Raw genomic sequence first — 25,884 nt, forward strand, 5'->3', positions numbered from 1 at the left:
AAGGGTTGTATTTTAAAATGTCCAGGGGACTGGGACCCAACTGTACTCTGTTTTATTAATTCACACATTTCCCCTTCAAGCAATGATGCTCACATTCTGTGACTTGTCCATTTTTGCCAGCAGTTCTGGTGCTTTTTCCCTCGTTTTTGCATTCCATATCTGAAGCTTGATTTACAATTTTCTGAGCATGTTTGCAACCTTAAATTTTCCTCTAAAATCAAGTCCCTGACTCAAAGGCGCCAAGTTCTTGCTTCCTCAAGGACAACATGAAAGACAGCTGTGTCTTTCAAATTCCCTTTTTTTTTGTTGTGCCAACACTGGGCAGAGCCTATGAAATTAACCACTGGTTAAGGCTCCAAAGCAGAAATGGAAAAATGAATGTAGAGAACAATGTTCCCTGAATGGCGATTCTACCACCACTGAACACAGTGGCTTATGGAATGACTGGCTGTAATCTCTCCCCTATTGCCATGTGAATTTACAGGAAAGATATGGGCTTATTCACCTGGTGTTGAGGACAAATATCCCCCTCTGTTTGAGGAAGCAGCTGTGTCTAATGGTGGGTGCTCATATCATCCCCCCACTTACAAATACCTGGAGGCTTGGAGGGTTTATCTGTAAGAGCAGCAACCACTGACTATAAATAAAACATTAGCCAGCAATATGATAAGTCTCATGGCATAGAGGTTCATTCATATTCATGCCACCCCCAAGGAACTGTAATGACTAACCAGGTTGTCATCCCCACCGTCTAGAAATTGGACACAGGTTTGTTTTTCTCTGAGAAGACTCCATGACATCTGGAGTCCTCACTCCCGCAGGCATGGATTTGCAAAACCCTTTGGTGGGCTGAGGTGCCCAAGATCAGTCATTTGCCTGTGTAATTAATCTGCCTTAAAATCTACACTGAACTGTTAATAGTCAACAACAGGTGAAGTATCGGATCCTAGAGCTTGAGGGAAGATTTGCACAGTAAACTCAAGCTCTGAATCAGGTCTGAGCCCAAACCCTGCTTCCATCCATACACAAATCAATCTGATTCCAGTCAGCAAGTATGTTAGACAAAGGTCACCACCCAGGCTCGGGGGAGGATGGGTCAGAATCTCAGTCACACTGTGACTCAGGGCCAAGCCCTGCCATTTTGCAATGTGGACAGGAGATCAAGCCACACAAACCCAAGCCAGAGAGTTTGTGTAGTGCTCTATGGATGCCAGCATGGTCTGTGAGACCTGAGTTTAGTCTTTGCTGTGGAGCAGTCAGTGTTGTTGTACAAGGAGATAACTTTACTTTTCTGTAGTCTTCCACCTGAGAAGATGGAACTCTGTAGGCTCAAGACAGAGCCTCCAGGTACCTCTTCTCCTAGAAATCTGTGAACCCAGATTAAAACATGAGACTTCCACAGAGTGAGAATAAAAATGGTGATCCACAATACAGAGGCCACAGATTTATCCCTTGGAATCTTTTAAGTTTGCTACAGGTTCTGGGTACCACTTTGTCTGACAAGGTTTAAATACAAGCTCTCTGCGCTTGGGACCACACTCCTGCTTCTCTGGCCCAGACCAGCAGCCCCACTGAAATCAGCAAGCTCTATGAACAGGAACAAAGGGCTCACAAACAGCTCTGAACAAACCACCTAATGGGAACTGCTGATCCGGACCCATTAATTAAAATAGCAAAGATTTAATGTATAACCTGCCAGCTCTCCTTCAGGTGCCGAGAAAGCTGCACAGCCATTTAAGACACAACCCAATTCACAAACTATCATAAACCAACAATAATACTGGAAGGCAAATAGCATGGTGACATGAAAAAGAGGTGGATATACCTTAAACCCGAGAAACACATCAGAGGTAGCTTCTCCCTGCCTTTATGGCTGTTCTGTACCATGCTGTCTGCTCATAGAACCCCTAATGCTGGCCCTAGCAGGATCATCCCGCTCCTGCGGCCCAGCTCCTACATGACACCCTGCCCTACTTGGAGTCCGTGTTGTGGGCATGTGCAGGAAAATCAGAACTTGGCTGGGACATCCTTGCATCTCAGCAATTCCCAGCTGCTGCATCAGCCCCGCAGGGTCACTGATAGCCAATCTAAGGCAGGTCCACACTAGGCATGTAAGTCAGTTGTAGATATGCAATTCTAGCTATGGTCTCCGTGTAGTTAGGGTCGACTTACCTGCAATCGACTTCACAGAGGGAGGTGGATGGGAGAAAATCTCTCACTGACCTCCCTTACTTCTTATGATATCAAGGAGTACCGGGGTCAACTGCCACCCCAGATAGTTTGGTTCCATGCGTCTCTACCAGGCCCGCAAAATCAAACTTCAGAAGATTGACCCTGACCTAGACACACTGTTAACTTACACCCATGAACCAGCCTTGTGCACAGCCAAACCAAGATCTGGGCAGCACAGAAGGGAACTCAAAATCTCAGCCAAAGATGTGGGTCGGTGTTTTCAGAGGCCTTTAGAAGAGTGGGGAACAGATGAGATGAGATGAGCTGAGGCAGATACCCTGGTTCTCTCTCATGTACACACTCATGTGTACACAGAACAAATGTCTATGAAATATAATTTAGGGTACTATGAGGCACCCAGGAACTATGAGTGAAACAAATCTCTGACATTTAAACCAGTTTCTGTAGAATTTGCATGTATTTCCCATGAAATCCCAGTATTTTGGCCTCACTTCAATAGGTGAGTATTTTTAAAGCTTTCTTTTTTCACGGCCATTGTTAACCTTTGGGGAGCAATCTGTCGGTCCAAGTAACACATCTGGCCTTCCCATGGTATTGCTATCACCTGGAAAATGAAATCACCCCTCAGGAGACCAGATGTCACGTCATTTCAGTCCCGTCAATGGCTCCATGAGCTTGAAAAAGTCAATGAAAAGAGTAAATGCACAAATATTAGATCCTATGCCTAGCACCCTGCAAATTCACCAATTTCAGCTTTGTATCTCTGGATATCCATGCTCATTTTTGCACACAGATGCAGAGCAGAAACAAATTTTGTATCTAGAACCCTGCAAATTTGCAGCTATCCACTTTTTATATGGGTATCTGGATATAATTTTTGCAGATGCGAATACCAGCTTTGTACCCATCCAGGGCTCTCCCCCTGCCCAAACCTCTTTTTAACTGCCAAGAATTTTTGCTTGAGTTTAGCGGACTGATATTCTTAAAGTGTTTGGCCTATTCTGAACCTGAATGGCAATTTAGCTGGGATGGTGTAGGGGAAATACAGGCAAGCAGCTGATAACAGTAGGGTGCATTAATTATTAATTTTAACAAACATGACAGAAAAGCGGAGGAGTAGGACAAGTGCCACTCTTATCAGCATGAACGATAGTGAGATCTTTTGTTTCATGGTCCCAACACAAGCCTCATGTTGAGTTTTTTTAGGCTGCGTTGATACAATGGAAGCACGATGCTTTGTTCTCCAGCACCACAGCTATTTCCTTGCATCCCTATTGTTCTCAGCTGCTGCAATTCAAGGGTAAAGGCAACACTCAGAATAGTAAATGAGGAGGTGGCAGACTCAGACACACAACACGCCACGTATTTATTTATAGGACTTTTTAAACTGAACGCTCAGCCAGCAAAATGATGGTCCGCTGACACCAGAAGCCACACACCTGACTCTCTGGATTCCTGAAATCAGCTTGCTACAGGCTCAAAAAACACTTGTGCAAAATCTATGCCTCATTTGCATGTGCAGTTACCGTGATGGGACACACAAATGGCCGGTGTGTAAGTATGCAATGGTGCATGGCGACAGCATGCACAAATTAGAATAACCGCACACACTGCTGTGAACTTAGCCTCCGTTTTTTCAGAATTTTATTAATATAGTTGCCTACTTTATATTGATCGAGTTGCATATATAGAACCCCTGGGAAATTGCCCCTTGAGCTCACTTCTCCTGCCAGCAACTTTTCCTTCCAGGGAAAAAGTGTGGCAATCAGGCAGCATTCCCTGGATTTCCTCCTTGCCTGGGTGAGTTTGTCAGGCTGACAGCAAGGCTGTCGCACTCCTTTACTGTTGTTGTTCTTTTTGATGGGGGGCAGGATGTTAAACGCACACTTTAGAATTGGGATGCAGGGGTGGGGAGGAAACGAAAGCCGAAGTGTAGATGATAAATCACAGGTGTCTTAGAGAACAGCCCCAGGGGGACACTGGCACAATGCACTCCAACAGCCCCCACTATGTCCTACACCGGAATTTTGCTTGTGTTGGGAGACCAGCACAATCAAAAGACACGGTATTTGCTGCTCTTTCTGAGTCTACCAAATTAAGCCCATGGGAAACAGTTCTGATGAAAACTCATGCACACCACCCGCCAACAGGCAAATGAACCAGAAGTGATTTTCCTATATGCCAGGGATTTTCTAAAGGGGGGCGGGGGGTAGGGCGTTCAGAACCTAACTCCAATTGAAAGTCCATGGGATTTGGAAACTTGACTCCTCCAGGATCCTTTAAATATGCCTAGCTTAGAGCTCAGAAGAGTTCTGGTGTCCTTCACTAAATGTTCTCTCTCGTGGTCCAGATTGCAGGCAAGAGTGGAAGTAGTGAAATATGATGACCATGTACTTGGGTTCCACAGGACCTACCTTTGGAAGCAGAAGTGACCTTTACTTTCAGAGGGATTGAAAAGGAAAGCATGAAACTCTCACTCCAGGCTAAAACTTGGCATCCAATCCAATGCAGGAAGCCATTATTTTTAATTCAGAAATATTGGGAGCACGGGGAGGATCTTCTGAGTTTGAAAGGAGTCAGAACTTGTACCTAGGGCAGAGTGAGAGACTAGGACAAATAGACATAGCTGGAAAATAAGCCATTTATGGTTGGTCAAAAGGTCTACTTGGTGATCACAGGAAGCACTGGTATCCCCACCTACGCTTCTATCCCCTGCTGGCTCCCTGCATACCAACCCAGATTAAAAGTGTTTTTCCTTGTTAAATTTAGAGAGGATGGTTAAGCAACCAGATTTATGAGCACCTAAGTGCCTCATTAAGAAGAGTCTGGCTAGAAGCAGACCATAATCCAATAAAAATCAACTCTGTTGCCAACGTCAACTCAGCCACTACCCTACTGCATATTACTCAGGTTTTCTTCTGGTCACTCATCTTTCACCCTAAACCTTTATGACAACTCATGACTAGAGGACAAGCTGGACACCTCTTCAGTAAAAAAGAAAATTAAAAATTCCTGTCATCTAGTGCAGCGTTTCCCAAAGCGTGGTCTGTGGCCCAGTACTAATTATTGCAAAAAAAAAAAAAAAAAAAAAAAAAAAAAAAAATAGCAGGACTTAGAAAATATACAAATTATCATGCATGATCCTATTAATTTGGTACATTTCATATTTTACTGCGTGATTAAGGTAATAATAAGTTAGGCACTTAAGTATTTTATATCAAGATTTATATTATTATGTCCTATTATTATTGTGAATAAAGAGTGAAAATGTATTCATTTTTCATTCACTGTTTCTTTTATATGCGTTTATATTTTCGGACCACAAAAAGGTACTGAAAAAAAATGGGTTCCAACTATACAAAGTTTGGGAAACCCTGATCTAGTGAACTAACCCTGAATTCTGTGCTAACCAAAATCAATTGTGTAACTCCCACTGGGCAAGCGCAGGTCCTTAATAAACAGCACTGGATGTTCCCTCTACTTCTCAAAGGTTATAGGTCAAAATGCAGTCCAGGAGGAGGAGGAGGATGTGACTCCGTTAAGTTCAGTGGAGGTGCATCCGTTTATATCAACACTTTAATCATGCATTTTCTGACTCGATTTGTTTTCCTGGTAGCTTTGTTCTTTTTCTTATCAGTGGAAAACGATCTTACTCTAATGTGTTATGCTGGGGGCAAGATCTCTGAATCTGCATGGATACAACATATAAAACTTGTGCCTAAAACAGCATTGTAAATTCAGACAAATATAAATTAATATGCATTCTCCCGAGCAGCCAAGTCTTGGTATTTGCTCAGAGATCCACTGACGTCTTGATATAGTCTATACTGCGGACAGCTTAAAATCCTAAACTTCAACTGGCCTTTCTAAAAGAAAAAAAAAAACCTTCTGACCTTTTAAATCTTTTGGTGTCAGGAGCCAGCAATAGTGTGATACTTCAGCAACAGTGTGATACTTCAGATAATCTCAGCCAAAATTCACTGGTTTTCTGTTTAAAAACTTCTCAGAGCTGACTCTGCCTTTGGGATATGAACAGTCCTTCCATTAAAGTCAATGGGATCTGTGAGCGAATGGGGGAGTCTGTGGTAGAACCAACTTAGAGTGTCAGAGTTATTGAATTTTTTCATTAAGCTGCCTGAGAATCTCTGCCTAACCACGAGAGGCAGATGTTATGGGAGTACAGTAACATTTATTAATAATATAGTAACAGAAGCTAAAAATCTCTTGTGTAAACACTGCCATATGCCAAGTGCACCTGTTCACAGTGACATCCAGCAGAGGCTTTTTAGCAACAGAGGCCCAAGTTTAGGAAAGCATCTTTATTCAGAAAAGTGCTTAAGTATGTGCTTAACTTTAAGCACATGCTTAAATCAATTGAAAATCAGTGTACACATGTTTATATTGCATTGACTGCCAAGGATCTTACAGGGTTTCATGAATAAGGGCCAGCTGAAATTTAGGATGACAATGCTGCAGCACAAAAGTTCTACTTTCAAATGCAACAATTTCTTCCCATGCTTTTATTACAGCGATTAATAAAAGACTTTCTAGATGGGTCACTAAAAAGACCTCATGCTTTCATCATGTCAAGAGACCTGGGAACACCCGTCCAATCTATGCCCACAGGTGAGAGCACGGTGTGTGCTAAGTGTGCATCTGCGTGATCCAGCCAAATGCTGAAAGTAAGAGTTATTTTACGCAAACATCGAATGTTCGCTTACTCTCTCTGCACCTGGACATTGGGAAGAGGGGCTGGCAGCTGCCTCAGGCCCTGGGGCAAGATGAGAGGGGAGACCAGCTCTGTGCTCTGGAAGAGGTGGGGACAAGTGCAGAAGGGGCAGGCCTAGGGCACTGAGCCCCTGCAACTGCCGGGACCGCAGCACTGCCCCCGATTCTCCCACAGCTGTGCAGAACCCCTATTGCCCCACCCCTGTTGGCTGGCCTGACAGCAGGTGGAGTGAATGTGTAATCAAATGGGCACATGTAAATATGGGTAACAGAACATGCAACTGAGGCACAAACATACTCAGGGTTTTGTGGCCCAGGTCTTCTTTGTATTGAAAATCAGGGTTGGATCCTAGCAGGTGCCAAGCATCCCCACTCCCTATGAAGGCAAGTTGAGGGCACCCACACCTTCACAGGATCCATCCCTTAGACATGCAGGATGAGGATTTTCAAAAATGCTCAGCATTGGCTCAGCTGTGCTCCCCCTTGAGTCAAGAATAAAACACTTCCTGACTGCAGTGGGAGCTGAGGTAAGCCAAAGCCAAGTACCTCAGAAAACCTCCCCCTAATGATCTCTTGCTGCACAGCTTCTTTCCAAGCTCCCTGTTTTCATGGAAGTGTCTCAAGTGGAGAAGGCATTCCAATATACAGATATTACTTGAAGTGAAAAAAAAAATGTCAGTCTTGCTTCATGCTGTGACGTCTGTGACATCCATGCTGATGTCACCATGTCAAAGTGCGACCACAGGACTTAATGAAAGGCCCCAGTCTACACAACTGATAAAAAATAAACAGCAGTAGAAAAAAATAACAGGGGTCTCCACTCAAAATACAAATAAATCCCTAATAGCAGTATCTGGAGAAACCTGGAGCACTTGTTAATTAAATTTATATTTTACACAGGCTCTCGGAATCCTTGATGCATTGCTTTATTCCCCCACAATATCACAAGATCTGGTCTGTTAATGGCATTTCCTCAACCAGGACATCCAAGACTACCCACAATACAGGGCTCCCTGAGGCAATTAGAAACAAACCTGTGAAAGACGTCAAGATAGAAACACCTGAAATACAAACAGCAGACTCTGCTCACAATCCCAGATCACGATCACCTGGAGCAGATGGATTCTGAGGGATGAGAATCGTTGGTAGCTTTGAGCATGCAAGGGTTTTAGAGTACCTAGTAAAATGGAGAACTGGTCCCATGACCAGAGCTCCTAGGTGGTATGGTTTTACAATCAGTAAGTAATCCTAATGTCGCCAACTTACAAAGAGATTTGAAACAGCCATTGAGTAGTCCTTTGCAAATATTGATTTACATCCTTAATTTATTTTAATGCCACTACTTACTCGTTCTCCCGGTGGCCCATTTGGTCCAGGTGGTCCATCGGGTCCCGTTAAACCCTGGGAGGGAAAGAAAGGCAAGGATAGGAGCAGAGAAGGTGATAGAACTAGAGCCTGTTGGAAACCCTAACTAATATCCTTGTTAGAGGAGAGGTAAAGGAGTGGGATCCCATGAAATCTCAGCTACCACCCTCCTCCTCTTAACCAAAAACAAGGGACAGAACTGAACACATGCAGGTCTCTTCTGCTCATTCGGCATGTCCAGTGAAACACACATGTCAATTGCTGTCTAACCATAGCAAACATTTGGGCCAAGTTCCCAAAGCTAGGGTCAGCGTGTGCTCCTACAGGGGCCAGAGAAGCCCAGAGTTGTGCATGCAATTATCTGACTTGCATATGCAAGAGCCAGGTTTAGCATGCAGTCAGCATATGTACGTTTCCTCCAAGGCACCTGATGCACTACTTTTCAATGTTTTGGCTCTCTTTCATGCTTAAATCCCTAGTCAGATATTAAAAATACAGGTCTCCATTTAATTTGCCGCTAAAGAAAATGATCAAAACACACAATTGTTAAAAAAGTTGTTATTCCTACAGGAACAACAAGAAGTCTTGTAGCACCTTATAGACTAACATATTTTGGAGCATAGGCTTTCATGGGCAAAGACCTGCTTCATCAGATGCATGAGTGGGGAGGTATAAGTGGTACCACCCCCCCCGACTCATGCATCTGATGAAGCAGGTCTTTGCCCATGAAAGCTTATGCTCCAAAATATCTGTTAGTCTATAACGTGCCACAAGACTTGTTGTTGTTCTCGAAGCTACAGACTAATACGGCTACCTCTCTGTTATTCCTACAGTTATTTATTCTAAAACAGTTACAAAACTGATCATTTTAACTGTGATTTGTGGTGTACTCTGCTAAAAATACATCACAAATGTTAACAAAAAATATCAACCGCTGTATGTTTCTGTGTCTTGCAACCTGTGAGGTTTCATATTTAGGGACTCGGTTCCAACACTTGGCTGTGTTCAGGAGCAGTGCTACAGGGCCTGATGCTAGAAAGACTCCCGTGGAACTGCTCACATGAATGAAGTTATTCAGGGGTGTTAGTCCTGGAAGGATTGGGCCACCAAGCACCTAAAATAAGTTTTCTAGGATCATGATAAATTAGCCAGTGCAATAATAATACACACAAATGTCCTTTGTGTGCTGCAGTGTCATGAAAGGCCTCCCGTACTCTAAGTACTACCTTACTCCATGAATCACCTATTGCTTGAAGTAAAATGCTGTTAATGGGTAAGTTTGGCTCAGCAGGGCACAAAATGTTCACAGTGTCCTGCAAAGGCTGCAGAAGAAAAAGAGATTTTTATGGTCAAGCTCAAATATGCGAAGTTATTCAACATCTTGGAGGGAGAAAGAAGTCACTGTCAGACAGATCAGGCCATAGAAATACATCATCAGCTCACAGTTTTGGCCTACCATGGGGAATGGGAGAATGTGGCCAGAGTCACAGAGTGACTGAGCTTCTGATGAAGTTACATGGAGTGGAGTGAGGCCACAGAAATATCAGGAAACCAAGATGGCAGACACAATTTGGGTTTTGAAGATAGAGTCAGGATTAAGTAATGAAGGAGAGGCTGCTATTAGTCACAATTCCTAGGCCAAATGTGACTATAGCGCTGGACTCTGAAGAATCAAGCGCTGGAATTTCAGATCATAAAAGAGAACTGCAATAGACAAAATGGAAAGTGATCAACATGTACAAAAGGGTATTAGTGAAGTGAGGGGTGGTGTAAGGACCAGCCCAAGGAGAGTTCCAGAGAGGATGACAGACAGAATATAGAAACAGAAGAGATGGTGTATGAAAGTGATTTAGGTTAAGGGTGAATCCAGATTTTCTGGCCTTGGAAGGAGACTTAAATACAGTGGCAGTGAAATCAGAGATGAAATAACAAAGGGTTTCGATTGGTTTGTTTTTCACCTAGGAGGAGAACTTGACTCTTTGAAACATTCAGGACTAAGAAGTCACAGTGAAGCGAGGGCCTGATCAAGCCAGAGAGACAGCAATGGGAGACAGAGGACTCAGACAAATATCAACAGATGGAGAGGTGGGCATCATCCACCTAGAAGCAAATCATCAAGTTAACAGCAATGAAGTGACTTCCAGGAAAGCGAGGAATGGAAAACAGGAAGGGGTGTGCACTTTGTAATGGAGGAGAGCGAGTGTTAAAATGTTTAGCCTATTGAATATACTGGATCTTTAAAAAAAAAAACATAAAAAAACTTCTGAAGAGACTAGAATAGCTGTGAGAAAATCAGGGAAGTTATGACAATTTATACCAGCTGATGGAATGCCCCATTGCCTTTTCTCAAGGCACTGGAAATTGTCTAGAGGAAAGACAGATAGTGTAACTAGCCATATGAGATCAGTGGGGAGGTGGCTTAGAGCAGGTAAAAAGGAGAAAAACCTCATTAGTACCTAAGGGTCAAAACCCAGAATGAAAGAGGTTCTACAGGCTGGGTAGGATGAGAGAGAAGAATATCTCCAGAACCTTCCTGGGGGAAAGGATTGTTCAGTAATTACAAAAGCAACTGTATAGATGAAGGAACCCTGTCAGGAAGTGAGAATCAATATTTAACTTACCTTTTAAAAGTTACTACAGTAACAAGATATTTTTATAAGCCACTTTACAAAAATTATGTTTAAAGATTCCTTCATAGTGTTCACAATGCAAGCATCATAAAATCAGAATTTCATGCAGCTGGGAAAATGAACACAGACGTGATCTATTTTGAGTCAGCTGCACTTCCAGGTTCTAATACTGCAATGCTACAGCATTTGGATGAAGTGACAAAGAGCTGTACGTAATGTGGTTGGATTTTTGAAGACAGAGACCAAGCTTGGGGGACCGGTAATTCTCTGAATGTAGCTGCTGTGCTCTCACCAAGAAGGTAAGAATGTGCTGCTTTTAGGGAGGACAGCACATGATGCAGTATGGGAACAGCAAAGAATAATGCTGTGCTGCAAGAAGTCCATGGAAAACTGTCCAGCTAGGGCTTCAGGGCTCAACCGTTGCATTCACATGATTAGATCTCATAACAGGAATTGACTTTTGGTAGCACCATTACCACCAGATCACAGTCTTGCCCTTAAAGCCAACTGCACATGGACTCCAACAAAGCACACACAGTAAGCCTTGAGAAGTCAGAGAATATGAATAATAATTGGCTGACACTCATGCATTTGAAAGAACTTACCTGACCAAATTTAAATCAGTTTGATTTGTTATTTGCTCACTTTGAATCTGAATGACTTTTTTCGTACTTGATTATTCAGCAGCCTTATCCGTATTTCAGTAATGTGGCATCCCAAGGAAGGGCCAAAGACATCAAGCGCCTTTATAGGACTGCAGAGGTTTATTCTGAACCTAGCTTGCACTTTCAGTGGAACCATAAGAAAATCTGAGCTCTTCTAGGTTTGTATACTCTCACAGATGGGTGCAAACAACCCATGCACAAGTAACATTTTGAGGGCTGCACAATAGAAGCACCGTGTAGTTCTCTACACCTTAAATCACCTGCAAGTATAACAGCCAGAGGCTATTCTAGCCCTCTGGGAGTAACCCTAAAGAAACAAAGCACTAATCATTTCCTCAAAACAGGCCACTGACAGCCAGTGCCTAGGATAGACCACTGATGAGCTCTGTTTTGACTTTGCACTGGCCAAAACAACACATTGCAAGACCCAGCAAAATCTGCTGTGTGCATTATTCTCTCATAAGATTTCCCCTGGCACCAAAGACACAGATTCAGTTCAGCATCCACATCTGCTGCTTCAGTAAACTTAGTGCAAGTCGACAAGCTGCTTTGGGTTCGTGCCAAAGTAAAATATTAAAAGAAGAAACTGAAATACTCACATCCACTCCAGGAAGGCCAGGTAACCCTGCTGCACCTGCCTTTCCAGGCTTGCCTGGTGCTCCTTTCGGCCCCTAAAGTAGGTTAATATACAGGCATTGTTAATGTAATTACAGAAGCATGCTGTGACGTGATACAATGTAGAAGGTCATCAGCTCATTTCTTAAAAAGTGCTAATTTTATTCTCTGCACACAGGAAAATGTCTTCAAAATAAATTGATCTGGCAATTAATCTACATGTATTATGGTTCATTTTACTATAAATGCTTGGCACAGCTTTCCTCCAGTGCATTTCCATGTACATATACCGATCCTCATGGGTCTCAGGGTGTGGTTGTGGGGTCCTGCAGCTGGCATGGTACTAAGGAGCCCTAGAACTGATCAAAGATGCTCAGGGAGCTAAAGAGAAGCTGGGTGATCTCAGGAATGGGGAACCAGAAAGATGATGCATTGCGGCACTGTAACACACACTCTTCAGTTTTACAGAGCCTGAGTGGTCCTGCATGTTTTGCCACCCAGTCTACGCAACAAAAAAACACTTCAAAGTTGCTTACTTCGAAGTACAACTTCAAAGTAAGCAACTTCGAAGTTGAACGTCTACACACACCCTACTTCGAAGTTAAATTTCGAAGTAGGGCACCACTCCATTTCTGCGAATGGAGTAAGGACTTCAAAGTTGGGTTCCCTACTTTTACGTTAATTTTGAAGTAAGGGAAAAATGTGTGTAGATTCTCTGCTGGCTACTTCGAAGTTAGTCCTTAGTGTAGACACACCCAGAGAAAAGTCTGCCACAGCATTTCATTTTATCACTGAAGCTGCTTTACTCAACATTTTTGAATGCATTTTTGCCACAGTGGGCCACACTTCTGTAGATTTTGCCATCTACACTGGCAAAAAAAGAACTAAAAGGAGTCGCAGATGTGGTCAACACTCATTTTCAATGTGCTCGCCAAGCAACTGGAAGGATGCACAATTGACTGCTTGGACACGAGGAAACCAGTGTGCAAACTGGAGGCCGGAGCTGAGTGTGCTGCAGAACAATTTAAAAACTCTTTGTTTACACAGTGTTCTTCCTTGTTGAAAGAACTGTAAAAACAATCTCAGAGGGGTATCGGGGGTTAGTGGGTCTTACCCATGAAAGCCCATGACCTAAGAAATGTGGTGGTCTCTAAGGTGCTACTGGACAGCTTGATATATGTAAAAATAATGTCTGCAAACAGAATTGAACCATAATACAAGACATTTAGTGCCACTGTTCTTGTGTTTTCTGTCAGATCCTCTGCCTTCCTAGCTAAGAAATAGGAAAGTATATTTCTTCTTGAGACCAGTGCTGGCTCTGTGCTGCCGCCTGTTTAGTTTGCACACCAAACATGCACGGAAGACTGAAAGGGGGAAGTGCAGTTTGTGATCCTTGCTGCTGAGAAACTACTGACTCGCATTATTCCTGGTAGCAGATTTACTAGCAAAAGTGTGAATTGGTCGTTAAACAATAAATACCTACCGGTGGGCCAGGTAAACCAGGTGGACCGGGTTCTCCCTAACAGAATAAAAAAAAGACAATGAAATTAAAATCTTTCCTCATTACAGTCTCTTTGCAGCAGCCACACACACACTAATTATAGGTCCTATGCACACTTGGAGAACTGGAACAACTTGAGATGACCTGCATGTTAAAGGCTCTGCCTGTGAAGACAATGTACACTAAGCCATGGATCTTGCCAGCCTCTAAAACACAAAGATGCCCGATCCAATCTTCCACACCTAGATTAGCTAGGTTTGTCAATTTCAGTTGGATGTATTCCTGGAGGTTTTATTACATGACAATCTTCAATTAAAGGCTAATCTTTAATTTCTGGAGACTCCAGGACAATCCTGGAGGGATGGCAATTCTGTTTAGCAAAGCACACATTATGCATCAGCAACATGGTGAATGAGAGACAATTCAGTTAACAGGTTTCATTCATAACAGTTTTCAAGTACATAAAAGGTTGTTACAAAGCGGAGGGAGGTAAACTGTTCTTGTTAACCTCCGAGACTCGGGCAAGAAGCAATGGGCTTAAATTGCAGAAAAGATGGCATAGGTTAGACATTAGGAAGAACATCCTAACTTCAGGGTGGTTAAGCACTGCGATAAATTGCCTAGGGAGGTTGTAATATCTCCATTACTGGAAACTTTTAAAAGCAGGTTAAACACCTGTCAGGGCTGGTGCAGATCAGTGGCTCTCAATCTTTTCAGGTTACTGTACCCCTTTCTGGAGTCTGATTTGTATTCAGTACCTCCCAGTGCCACCTCACTTAAAATCTACTTGCTCACAGAATCAGACATAAAAGTACAAATATGACACAGGACACTATTACTGAAAAATTGCTTAGGTTCTCATTGTTACCAAGAGCATGCTTGCATGTCAGTGTACAGTCTGGAGAGCAGCATAAACAAAGTCACTGTATGAAATTTTAGTTTGTATGGACTTCACTAGCGCTTTTTATATAGCCTGTTGTAAAACTAGATAAATAGCTGTATGAATTGATGTATCCCCCTGGAAGACATCTGAATACTCCCAGGGGTACACACACCCCTGGGCTGAGAACAGCTGAGCTAGATAATATTTCATCCTGCCATGCGTGAAGGGATTGAACTATATGATCTCTTGAGGTCCCTTTCAGCCCCATGATTCTGAATGCTGCTCCATCAAGACTTCCAGGAATAATTTACATTCTGGGCTTCCTCATAAACAGAGCAAAGAGGAAGCCTTCTAGCCACCCAAGCTTTTAAACATCATACTGTTTACTTGGAAATCTAAACCCTTGCACACCAGGGACGTCCTCAGGATTTATAACTCTCTCAGGAGAACTTGTGACCATAAGCATGAGGCAGATTTCATGGGTGTGTCTACACTAGGAACTAACGTTGAAGTTAGGCACTACATTGAAGTAGCCGGCAGAGAGTCTACACCCATTTTTCCCTTTCTTGAAAGTTAACTTCGAAGTAGGGAGCCCAACTTTGAAGTCCTTACTCCATTCCTGGGAATGGAGTCGTGCCCTACTTCAAAGTTTAACTTTGAAGTAGGGTGTGTGTAGATGCTCTACTTCAAAGTGGCTTACTTTGAAGTAAGCCACTTTGAAGTTTTTTTTGCAGCGTAGACACAGCCCATGTGACTGAAATATTCAAGGGCTCCATTTTCAGGGTCAATCCTTCAGGGCTGTGGGGGCGGACATGGGGAGAAGAAAGGAGGGCACAGGCAAAAAGCAACTGATTTCCATCCCTCCTAATTCAATTACAAACCTAGGGTAACTGCCTACTGACAACATGACACCACTGGGCAATGGTTTCTATTCTCAGGCTATGTCTACACTGGACATAGAACTTGACCGCAGACAAGCAGTTTTAAAAATGAGGTATCTGTGTTCAACTCCCACATCTTTCTACACAGGGGAAGGTCACGGGAGCACTCCTTCAACCTTCCTTATTCCTCGCCTCTCACGAGGAGCACAGGGGTTCACTTCGACCTTGAGCGCTTCATTTTGTGCACGTGTGAAATTAAACCTTGGAATATCGACCCTGAGTGGGTTGATCTTCCGCTTTAGTGTTGCTGCTGAGCCAGACTGAAATTATGGTATTGAAAGCAGAGCACAAAGATGACAGATAAAAAAAGCCCTCCGAATAGGACTTTGAGTCACAGCTTTACATCCAAGAAATTGGTGGCCCATGCCCAATACTATGCTGCATATGAACATTGTTTAAAGACTAGTGTTGGCCCTGGACCAAGAAAAATGAAGGAATGGGAACTGTCTGGGCTCTACTTTCATTTCCAGGGAGGAATGGTCTTCTGCACATCATGATGAAAAGAGGGCCCACTGATTCGGCGCCCCAGGGCTCAATTTCTTGTTCTCCCACTAGCTGCCTTGGGCAGACCTTCGGTTTTGCTATGCCTCTGTCTGCAACATGGGGACAAAAGCACTTCCTTCTCAGGAGGTGAACTGCATTGCTGCTTGTGAGGTGTTCAGCTTCTCCGGCAAAGGGGCCATCTCAGCACCCAAAACTGAATGTTCCACTGCTGCAAATGAGCTGAGCATTTAATTAAGTTAGCTGAAACTAAGATTTAAAATAATTTTTTCTTTATACTAAAAAAAGCTGCTATTGCACCCCCTCACTAACTATTTTAAAATTAAAAAATTGCAAATAAAATGGCTTAATTGTATTAATTTGCGCAGGAAGTGTTATTTATCTGCAGCTGAGATAATACAACCAATATTGAAATATTTCTCGGGCTATGTCTACACTCAAGGTTGATCTTCTAGAGTTTGATTTTGTGCAACTGGTAGTGATGCATGAAATAGACCACCCAGGGGTCACAGTCGAGCCCTGTACTCTTCACAAGCTGCAAGCTCCCATGAACCTTCTTCAGTAAGGACAGCCAAGTAAGTCCAGTGCAGATATTTTGATTCTAGCTACATAATTGCTGTAGCTAGAATTGCATATTTGCAGTCAACTTACTTTGTCTAGTGTAAACGTAGCCTCAGCAAACATCCTGTTTGTTATACACACAAGTTAAACATGTCTCAGGTTGCCTCAGCTGTGCTCTGGGGAAGGGACATGAATGGCTATTTTCTACTTGCCACTTTGCTACTCCTGACTCAGGGGCCAACCATCACAGCATAAAGTCAGAGCAGCCTTGTGATCATGGACACAGCATCTTTTGTTCACAGTCTCTCCTGCACCCCTGTTGGAAAGAAGCATAAATGGGTGGCATAGAACCAGGTCTGACACCACTTGGGGACTTCTCAGGTGGAAAGAGGACCCCAGTTACTTGCAATATTAACCTTTCTCCCTGCCCCACCTTTGCCTAGAAACGACAGTGATGTCTGCTTGGGGGAAATTTTTCAGAAAACACTGAAAAGCCAGATTTATTACTTCCCTGACACAGTTTCTGCTTTTTTAAAATGTAAATTACCTTTCAGTGACCATGATCTAGGAGACCAGTGGGTCATCCCCCTCTAAGAAGGCTACCTAGAGTGTTCTTTCAGGCTGCTCCAGGTTTTAGTAGTATTAGCTCAGGGGTGGCCAACCCCTCGCTCTTGAGTCACATGTGACTCTTTGAGCAATTAAATGAGTCTGCTGCTCAGAGCTGTGCACCGGGAGTGCCGTCCACCTCTGTGCATGTGCCCTAACGCTTGGTGGCAGAAGCGTGTGATGGCGGCTCTGGTGAGTCGCTGGAACTGAGTTAAAGCAGAGAGGAGGGCTGGGGGTGCCTGGATCTGAGGGAGGGTGAGGGCACTGAGCCGCATATTACACATCTACATACAAAATATGTGCTCTTTACACTCTACCCACAGCTATTTTGACTCTGTTTCTAACTGGTTGCCCACCTCTGTACTAGCCGAGTCCCAGGTAAAGTAAGTTCCAGGACCAAAGAGAGGGTGGGGAGGGCGTCAACGGCAGGTATGGAGCAGGCCGTTAGTTCAATAATAAAATGTCCATTGCCTTTTTAACACTTTTTTTTTGTTAACTATGCTTGTTGGGGAGGAGGGGACAACTGTAACCTTTTTTTAGTAGTACACAGGTGGAGGCACAGGAGGGGCTATCGAGTTGCGTGACAGTGGGCATTTTGCCTAGGGAAAGGTTGTGCAGACAGTAACTAATGAGACAGAATTTGCTTCACGACTCTGTTTACTGGGTCTACAACCCATAAAGTCCCTGTGCCACTCCCTACGCATGGGCCAGCTCCCCTGAGTCAGAGCAGGTTGCACAGCTACCGAGAGAAAACACAGCTTGGAAGACTGGTCGACAGACAGCACCTTCGTGCTCTGATTTATTTAGGCCATTGCAGTCCTTTGCTCAGAAATGTGCCATAGAGAGGTAGCCTGAGCAGAGCTTTTATAATGAAAACAAGGGGGAAAGTTATGTTGGGATGGCAGCAGGTTTGGAATAAGAGAATGAACAGCACTGGCTACGTCTACACATGCCCCAAACTTCGAAATGGCCACGCAAATGGCCACTTCGAAGTTTACTAATGAAGCGCTGAAATGCATATTCAGCGCTTCATTAGCATGCAGGCGGCTGCAGCACTTCGAAATTGCCGCCGCCGCGCGTCTCGTCCAGACGGGGCTCCTTTTTGAAAGGACCCCGCCTACTTCGAAGTCCCCTTATTCCCATCAGCTCATGGGAATAAGGGGACTTCGAAGTAGGCGGGGTCCTTTCGAAAAGGAGCCCCGTCTGGACGAGACGCGCGGTGGTGAGGCGCGTCAATTTCGAAGTGCTGCGGCCGCCCGCATGCTAATGAAGCGCTGAGTATGCCTTTCAGCGCTTCATTAGTAAACTTCGAAATGGCCATTTGCGTGGCCATTTCCAAGTTTGGGGCACGTGTAGACACGGCCACTGTGTTTTATACCCTCCTGTCCATTATCACCACTCCCCTGCTCCCTTCCCTCCAGGCCTTTGTGATCTTGATAAGTGACAGCAAGGTCACAGCCCTAGAGAAAGCCATGGGTGAACCCCTGATTACACATTAGGATCTGCTCTTGTGAATCCTGGTGGGGTCCCCATTTGACTTCAGAGGGATTCTGCGTGAGTACTGGGGTCAGTGCTAGCATTTATACCTCCAGTTAGAATCCACTGCCATCAGACTAGTTCTCTCCAGTTTTATGGGAGATGGAAGTATGTTTACTCAGTCTCAACCACTTTGTATTAAAGTCACACTGGAGGAGAAATGTCTCTTAGAAAATGGCTTTGTAGCAATTCCATTCATTATGCATCTGGAAATAATTCAGAACAACTCTTAGGTGACTGGTCTAGTCACAACACACTTTTTCTATCCTTGGGAGCTAAGCAATTACCTTGTTACAGATTGCAGAACAGGCAGTATTTTAAAGGAGATAATTATAGGCGACTTCACTGGGATTGCAAGTTACAGCACAGCTACCTTCTGACAGGCAGAAATGAAGCAAGATACTTTTGGAAAGGAAGCCAATAGTACAGAGTTCATTTGAGGCTTATCTTGAGTTGGTCTAAATAATTTAGTTGCATATTATGTAGTGCTCATTGTTTTAAGCCTGTATTAAGTGGTTGCTACGCACTTTGTGGTGTACATCTGACCACAAATGTTCTTTAGTTATTCTGCACACAGTCATTTCTCTACAAACTGAATGGTTTTTAGAAAACAACAGGAGAAAATACGTGAGGAAATCAGAGTATCTTGAAATGCCCAAAGAAAGTTCAGGGCATGCCTTTAAATAACAAGCTCACTGGTATAAAATAATACATTATTTTTTACAGTATTAGAATTTACATAGCCACTCTTTTGTTAAAGAAAAGCCAGCTTCAATAGGTTCCCTATATTCAGGGCTATAAAAAGGCACAGTCATGTGCGATTACGCACCTCACAATCCTGGTAAACAGCTGGCCTCAAACCATACTGGTGCACTCAATGCTAACCACAGAAATCTTGGCCCCGATGCTCTGAGTCAATGGGGTTCCTTGAAGACTCAATGGGTGGAATGGTAGGAGGCTCCCTGAGCCTGCATGAGTGATGAGCATGTCTCATTAAGAAGTGACGGGATATTTTCCTTCTTCTTGCTCTTGCTGCATCCTTGTTTCATTCAGTTAAGGGCAGACCCTCAGAAAAATCTGCAGCCCTCAAAACTCTCTCCAACCTTCCTTTACTAGCCAGAAGGTAGGTCTGCAGGATTGGGACTCCCCAATCTTGACTCAATCTAATTCTATATCTGCCAAGACGAACTTCATCTCATTACTCACTCATCATTATTATTTGGCCTCATCCTGTAAGGTGGCAAATTACCTCCAAGTCCCCTACCTTCAACAAGCCCCTGTATTCAGAGCTCTGCAGGACCAGACCCATGGATGGCAATGAGGGCCATGTTTTTATGAATGGCCTTTAATTCAGGATGTCTCGGTTTCTAGGGCTACCACCTGAGACAAGCTAGGCCCAATGCCTCAGAAGTTCTGGGCAGAGGCAGCTCCCGCTGACTTTGCTTGGAGTTGTGGGACAAAGGCACCCCAGGTTGGGACCCAGAATGGCAGTTCCTAGAATTACAGGCCGTTTTTGAAAGCACAGCCACTGGTTTCTTAAAGGGAAACCCAGTCCATGTAGGGTGAGGGGCAGCATTTCATTTCTTTTCATTTTAGAATAGATGACTTTGTCAAAACACATCCACCCAGGTAGACAGCTGCACTTTGGCAGCAATGATGTACCTAAACTGTGAGATGACATGGACATACCAGAGAGAAGCCAGAAGAGAGGAACAAAAATGGTAGGACTTTAGGAAAGAAGGGCTGAAAAAATTAGCCATGTTTAGATAAAAGAAAATGGAGGGGGTGTTGATAACCGTTTTCAAAGGTGTAAAAGGCTGTTAGAAAAGGTGACTATCAGTTATTCTCCATGCCAGGCAAGGAAAAGATATGAAATAATGGTTTTAATCAGCAGCCAGGGAGATTTAGGTTAGAATCATTGGGCTGGAAGGGACCTCAGGAGGTCATCTAGTCCATCCCCTATTTCAGGCAGGATCAACCCCAACTAGTCATTCCAGCCAGGACCTTGTCAAGCCAGGACTTAAAAACCTCTAGAGATGGAGAATCCACCACCTCTCTAGGCAATGCATTCCAATGCTTCATCATGAAGTAGTTTTTCCTAATATCTAACCTACACCTCTCCCCCTTCAACTTCAGACTATTATTCCTTGTTCTGCTATCTGACACCACCGAGAACTGTTTCTCACCATCCTCTTTAGTGCTTCCCTTCAGAAAGTTGAAGGCTGCTATTAAATTACCCCTCGGTCTTCTCTTCTGTAAATTAAACAAGCCCTAATTCCTCAGCCTCTCCTCATAAGTCATGTGTTCCAGCCCCTTAAACATTTTTGTTGCTCTCGACTGAACCTACTCCAGTACGTCCACATCCTTTTTATACCAGGGGCCCCAAAACTGGACACAATATTCCAGATGCGGCCTCACCAGTGCCGAATAGAGGGGAACAACCACTTCGCTAGATCTGCTCGAAATGCTCCTCCTAATGCACCCTAATATGTTAGCCTTCTTGGCTACAAGGGCACACTGTTTACTCATATCCAGGCTTTCATTCACCATAACCCCAGGTCCCTTTCCACTATCCTGCTGCTTAGCCATTTGTTCCCCAGCCTATAACAATGTTTGGGATTCTTCCATCACAAGTGCAGGACTCTACACTTCTTGTTGAACCGCATCAGATTTCTTTGGTCCAATCCTTCAATTTATCTAGGTCACTGTGGATCTTACCTGTACCCTCCAACATACTTACCTTTCTCCCTAGCTTTGCGTCTTCCGCTAACTTGCTGAGGGTACAATCCAGTCCCTCATCCAGCTCATTAATAAAAATGTTGAACACCAGCCCCAGAACCAAGCCTTGCAGCACTCCACTTGAAAAAACTTTCTAATTATAACAAGTTATGCACTGGAACAAGTTACCTAGGGAGGCCACGGAAGTTGGAGGCTTTTAAGACCAGATTGGAAACATGGGTCAGGGTTGGTATAGAGCAGGGGTGGGCAATAATTTTTGATGGGGGAGGGCACTCCAAGATTTTGGGAAGTGGTCAAGGGCCGCATTTTCCTACAGGGGGGGTGTGAGATCTTGGATGGAAGTTGGATGCAGAAAGGGTAGGGCACTTGGGTGCAACAGAGTGGGAGGTCTGAGAGGGAGTTTAGGTGAAGAAGGGGTTTGTGACCTGGGGATAGGTATTGGGGTGCAGGGCCCAGGAGGAGGCATGGGGGCAGGAGAGAATTCTGGGCTGGGGGAGGGATATAGGAGGGGGTGCAGAGGGTTTGGGTGGTGACCTGCAGCAGGGGATTGAGGTGCACTGTCCGGGAGGGGCTTTGGGTGCAGGAGAGGATTCTGGACTGGAGGAAGGATATAGGAGGGCTGTAGAGTCCGGTGGAGAGTTGGGGTACAGGAGGGGGTGTGGCGCCAGAGGCAGGCTCTAGCTGGGGGGCACTTACCTAAGCATCTCTCTCAGGCAGGCTTCCCTGCTGCCAGCAGCCCCAGACCACTCAAAGCGGCTGGTAGGTCCATGTGGCTCTCTGTGGTGCAGAGGGAGGCTTCACGCAGTCCCCACGCCCCCAGCAAAATCTCTTATCTCCTATTCGCCCAAAACCAGATGATGGGAGCTGAAAAATTGCGCTGCACTGCTCCCACCCTGCCCCCCCCACCAGTTCCATCCAATAGAAGACCAAAGAATTAGCTGCAGGCAAGGACAGCACGGAAAGCTCTCCCTCCCGCAGTGCAGAATCATGGGGGACAGCCAGACGCATTGAGTGGTGCTGCTCCCTGCCATAGGGAAGGCCGCAGGCAAGGCTTGGCGGACTGGATCCATCCTGTGGACCATAGCTTGCCCACCGCTGGTGTACTTCTACTTAATTCCTGCCTCAGCATGGGGGACCTGGACTAGATGGCCTCTTGAGGTCCCTTTTAACCCTATATTTCTACGCTTGCTTTGGATCATTACAATCAAAGGACATGAATGTCTGTTTATGTGGGAAATGGGTAAGTGAGGACACCTTGCTCCCCCACGAGCCAATGTGGAACAGACAAATTGCCATACTGGGTCATACCAGTCATCCATCTAGCCTAGGTCTGGCCTCTGACAACAGCCTGCTGCAGAGGAGGATACAAGAAATCCCGCAGAAAGCAGTAACAGAACAGCCGGTTACAGAAAAAGATTTTGCCTGAATCCCATGCCTTAGCGGACAGCTGTGAGCTGAAGCATGAAGTTCATACCCATTCTAAAATCCTGGGTCTTCTTTTAGATCTTTTCATCACCTCTCTGGATTTTGTCAGGACCCCCAGAAACAACCACTCATTTTCTGAATCCTGCTTAAGATCCTGCATGCAGCGATAGCTCTTCAGGCTAACTGCCCCTGGCTAACTGTGCGGAAAAGAGCTTCTTTTGTCATCTTTCATTTGAACTGGCCTTGCTCTTCAGTTCCTAACCTACCTTCCCTAAATTATTCATTATTAAAAACTAGTGCAAGATTATTTACTGAAATGGTTTCCTTTAGTCTAGTGAACATGTGGAGGGAAATGGCTGCAGTACAATAAGCCTTTCACTGCTGGATAGCCTTGAAATATGGTTATAAAATTTTACAATCAAAGGTAAAAAAAAACGACCTGTTTGTCCTTCACCACAAGGATGAGGAATAAACCAATAAACCCTATTTTAAAAAAAAAACCCACCTCTCATCCAAAATAAACTTACTTGCATAGGAAGAACAAAATTTTGAAAGGCTGCTTTTAAGGTTCCCTTCTGACATGCTTACTTATGAGGAGCAGCTCAATAACTCTACCAGTAGCTCAAAGAATAAAGTGCTACACAACATGAAAGAAGGTATCAGAATTAAATCATAATATCTAAGATATTAATAATCTCCTTTGAGATCACTTGCATCTATTTTAATCCACTATAGCCAGATGTAGAGGACAATCCTGTCTTTATATATTGGGTATAAATTTCATTTCATTTGAGCAAAAACTTCTGCTAAAAGAGTGATGACAAGATTTTCTCCTTCAGTAAATTATGTAGTAGCTGAGATGCTCACCCTGCAATCATGGGAAAGGCTTAACAATAAGGAATGAACCACCAAAAAAAACTATTCCCACCCATTTACTTTGCTTCTTGCTACGAATGAACAGCATTTAAATTCCAAGAGGATTCTGATCTCCATCAGACTGGTGTAAATCTGACAATTTCATTGAAGTCAGCAGAGCTATATTGGAGTCAAGCTAGTTTGAGTGAGATCAGCATCCTAAGCCAGTATTTAATTCAGCTTTCTAGAGTCAGATGTTTGACACTTTTTAAAAACAAACCATTGTCTAATGGTACAAAATGCACACTGTACTGAGCATGCAATACCACCAGCCAGTACAGAAGCTGTTGTGCTACCCAGTCAGCACCTTCCAGCATTTAACGGGCATCTGGATGACTAGAATTCTGCTCTGAAATGTGCCCGCCTCTTGCTCCACCCAATTTCCCTCCTCCAGCTCAGCCTGCCGTGTGCTGCCCAGCACTCACATCTATGCCTTCCTTGCCAGGTGGTCCAGGGAGTCCTCGTGGTCCAGGAGGGCCTTGTGGTCCTGCTCTCTGGGAGAGATGGGAAGAGAGAACGGAAAGGAAAAGTTGCATCAGTAGAAATACACATACAAGGTCGGAGCTCACCGGGCTGAGTGTGAAAGTAAGTCTGGATATCAGGGCTTCATTATCCACAATAGGCTGAGAGGGAGCACATATTGTCCCTGGCTTATTTGCGAAGAATCAGCTCACATCCTCTGAGCTTACAAGAGACCCACTCCATCCCTAGTCAGCAGGAGAGGTTTTAGGAATGAGACTCTTACAGTGAATCAGATATGCCCTTGTGCCGCGGGTAGCTCTAAAACGGTTCATCACTTTGTTTTGAAACTGACACGATCACCTAAGTGAACTGAATCAGCTTAAAAGGAGCAGGCCCTCCCCAAACTCATCTCTCAGTGCAGACACAGAGAAAAGGCAAAACCAAGTTGCAAATAGTCTGTGTGCATGGTTGGCATTAAAAGTGACATCCACATGACTGATATGATTAGTCAGCAGAAGAGATGGAGCTATCTAGTTAATGCTTGAAGGGGAAAGTATGAAGGAAGGCACAGTTAAATGCAGGTACTCTTCCCTCTGAGCAGGACAGATGTGAGGGGTTTAGCTCTTAAGAGTATGAGAGAAGTGGGGGAATTTACAAAGGTTTGCTTTGTGGAAAGAACTCCAGAGAGGACCTGCAGTGCAGCTTCAGGGAACAAAGGTTTCATTGTGGAGCGAGTTCTGCTCACAGCAAACGAGGGTCAGCTCAGAATTCCTGAGCCAGGCTGCAAAAATTCCTTCAATGTAATTTAAAAAAAGGATATGCAGTGGAAAGTTAACACCACTACAGTGACCTTTGCTATATTTAACACATAATTTCACCTGAATGTAGATTAAATGGGCTTGTTCCTAAACATCTCTCAAAAATAGATCAACTGGAGGGGGGGAGAAATATAGGAGGAGGGGGAGAAAAACCCTGAAAGGGATGTAGAGCCAGAGCACAGGGTATTTTTCTTTAGTGGACAATTTCATCCTTTGCAGTAAAACAAAATTGTTTTCCTAAATCACCATTTCCTTCTCCTTTTCCTGATATTTTGTTTTCCTGGTAGGACTATAAACTAAACAACAAGGACAATTCTTCTTCAGAAAGTTTAAAGTGGCAGTTTCATATCATAGGGCATGAACTAAACCTCTACCAGTCTGAGTGCAACAAACATGTCTTCTCTCACTGTTATGCACCCCAAGCAATGTGCGCTCTTCTTTTTTGGCACAAACTTTACATTTTCTACGGTGGGCATTTCCTCCTGTTGTTGAGACCCTCTAATCTTTGTATATTTTGTCCATCAATAGCTGGCATTTTTTGCAATAGCTGCAAAGGCAAATTCTTACCTGAGCTGAGGATGTGGTTAGGAGTTGACAAAGAAAAAGCAGCCCAAGAGCTGAGAATCCAGCCATGGCCTCCAGGCTCTGTCCCTCTTCAGCTCTTGAGTGAAACTAATCCCTTTCTCTTCCCTTGGTTCCAATGGAGCACTCTTTCCCCTCTCAGAGCTCAGCTCCCAAATGAGCCCTTTGGTCTCCAGATAAACCTGAGTCTCCAGCTGAAGGGGGCAGAGCTCAGAAAC

General features: G+C 44.1%; 1 protein-coding gene across 1 annotated transcript in view; it reads right to left on the reverse strand.

Annotated features, from left to right (window-relative positions):
- COL9A3 (collagen type IX alpha 3 chain) overlaps window positions 1–14,574 on the reverse strand; it is a 71,666-nt gene extending 57,092 nt beyond the window's left edge. The window contains exons 1-4 of the mRNA XM_075012156.1: window positions 14,566–14,574; window positions 13,680–13,715; window positions 12,181–12,252; window positions 8,269–8,322 (exon numbers count right to left, since the gene is read on the reverse strand). Of these exons, the coding sequence (XP_074868257.1) occupies window positions 8,269–8,322; window positions 12,181–12,252; window positions 13,680–13,715; window positions 14,566–14,574 (171 nt within the window). The remainder of the gene's footprint in view (window positions 1–8,268; window positions 8,323–12,180; window positions 12,253–13,679; window positions 13,716–14,565) is intronic.
- Between the last annotated feature and the right edge of the window lie 11,310 nt (window positions 14,575–25,884).

Source organism: Carettochelys insculpta, chromosome 17 (assembly GCF_033958435.1).
Source record: "Carettochelys insculpta isolate YL-2023 chromosome 17, ASM3395843v1, whole genome shotgun sequence".
NCBI classification, from domain to species: Eukaryota; Metazoa; Chordata; order Testudines; family Carettochelyidae; genus Carettochelys; species Carettochelys insculpta.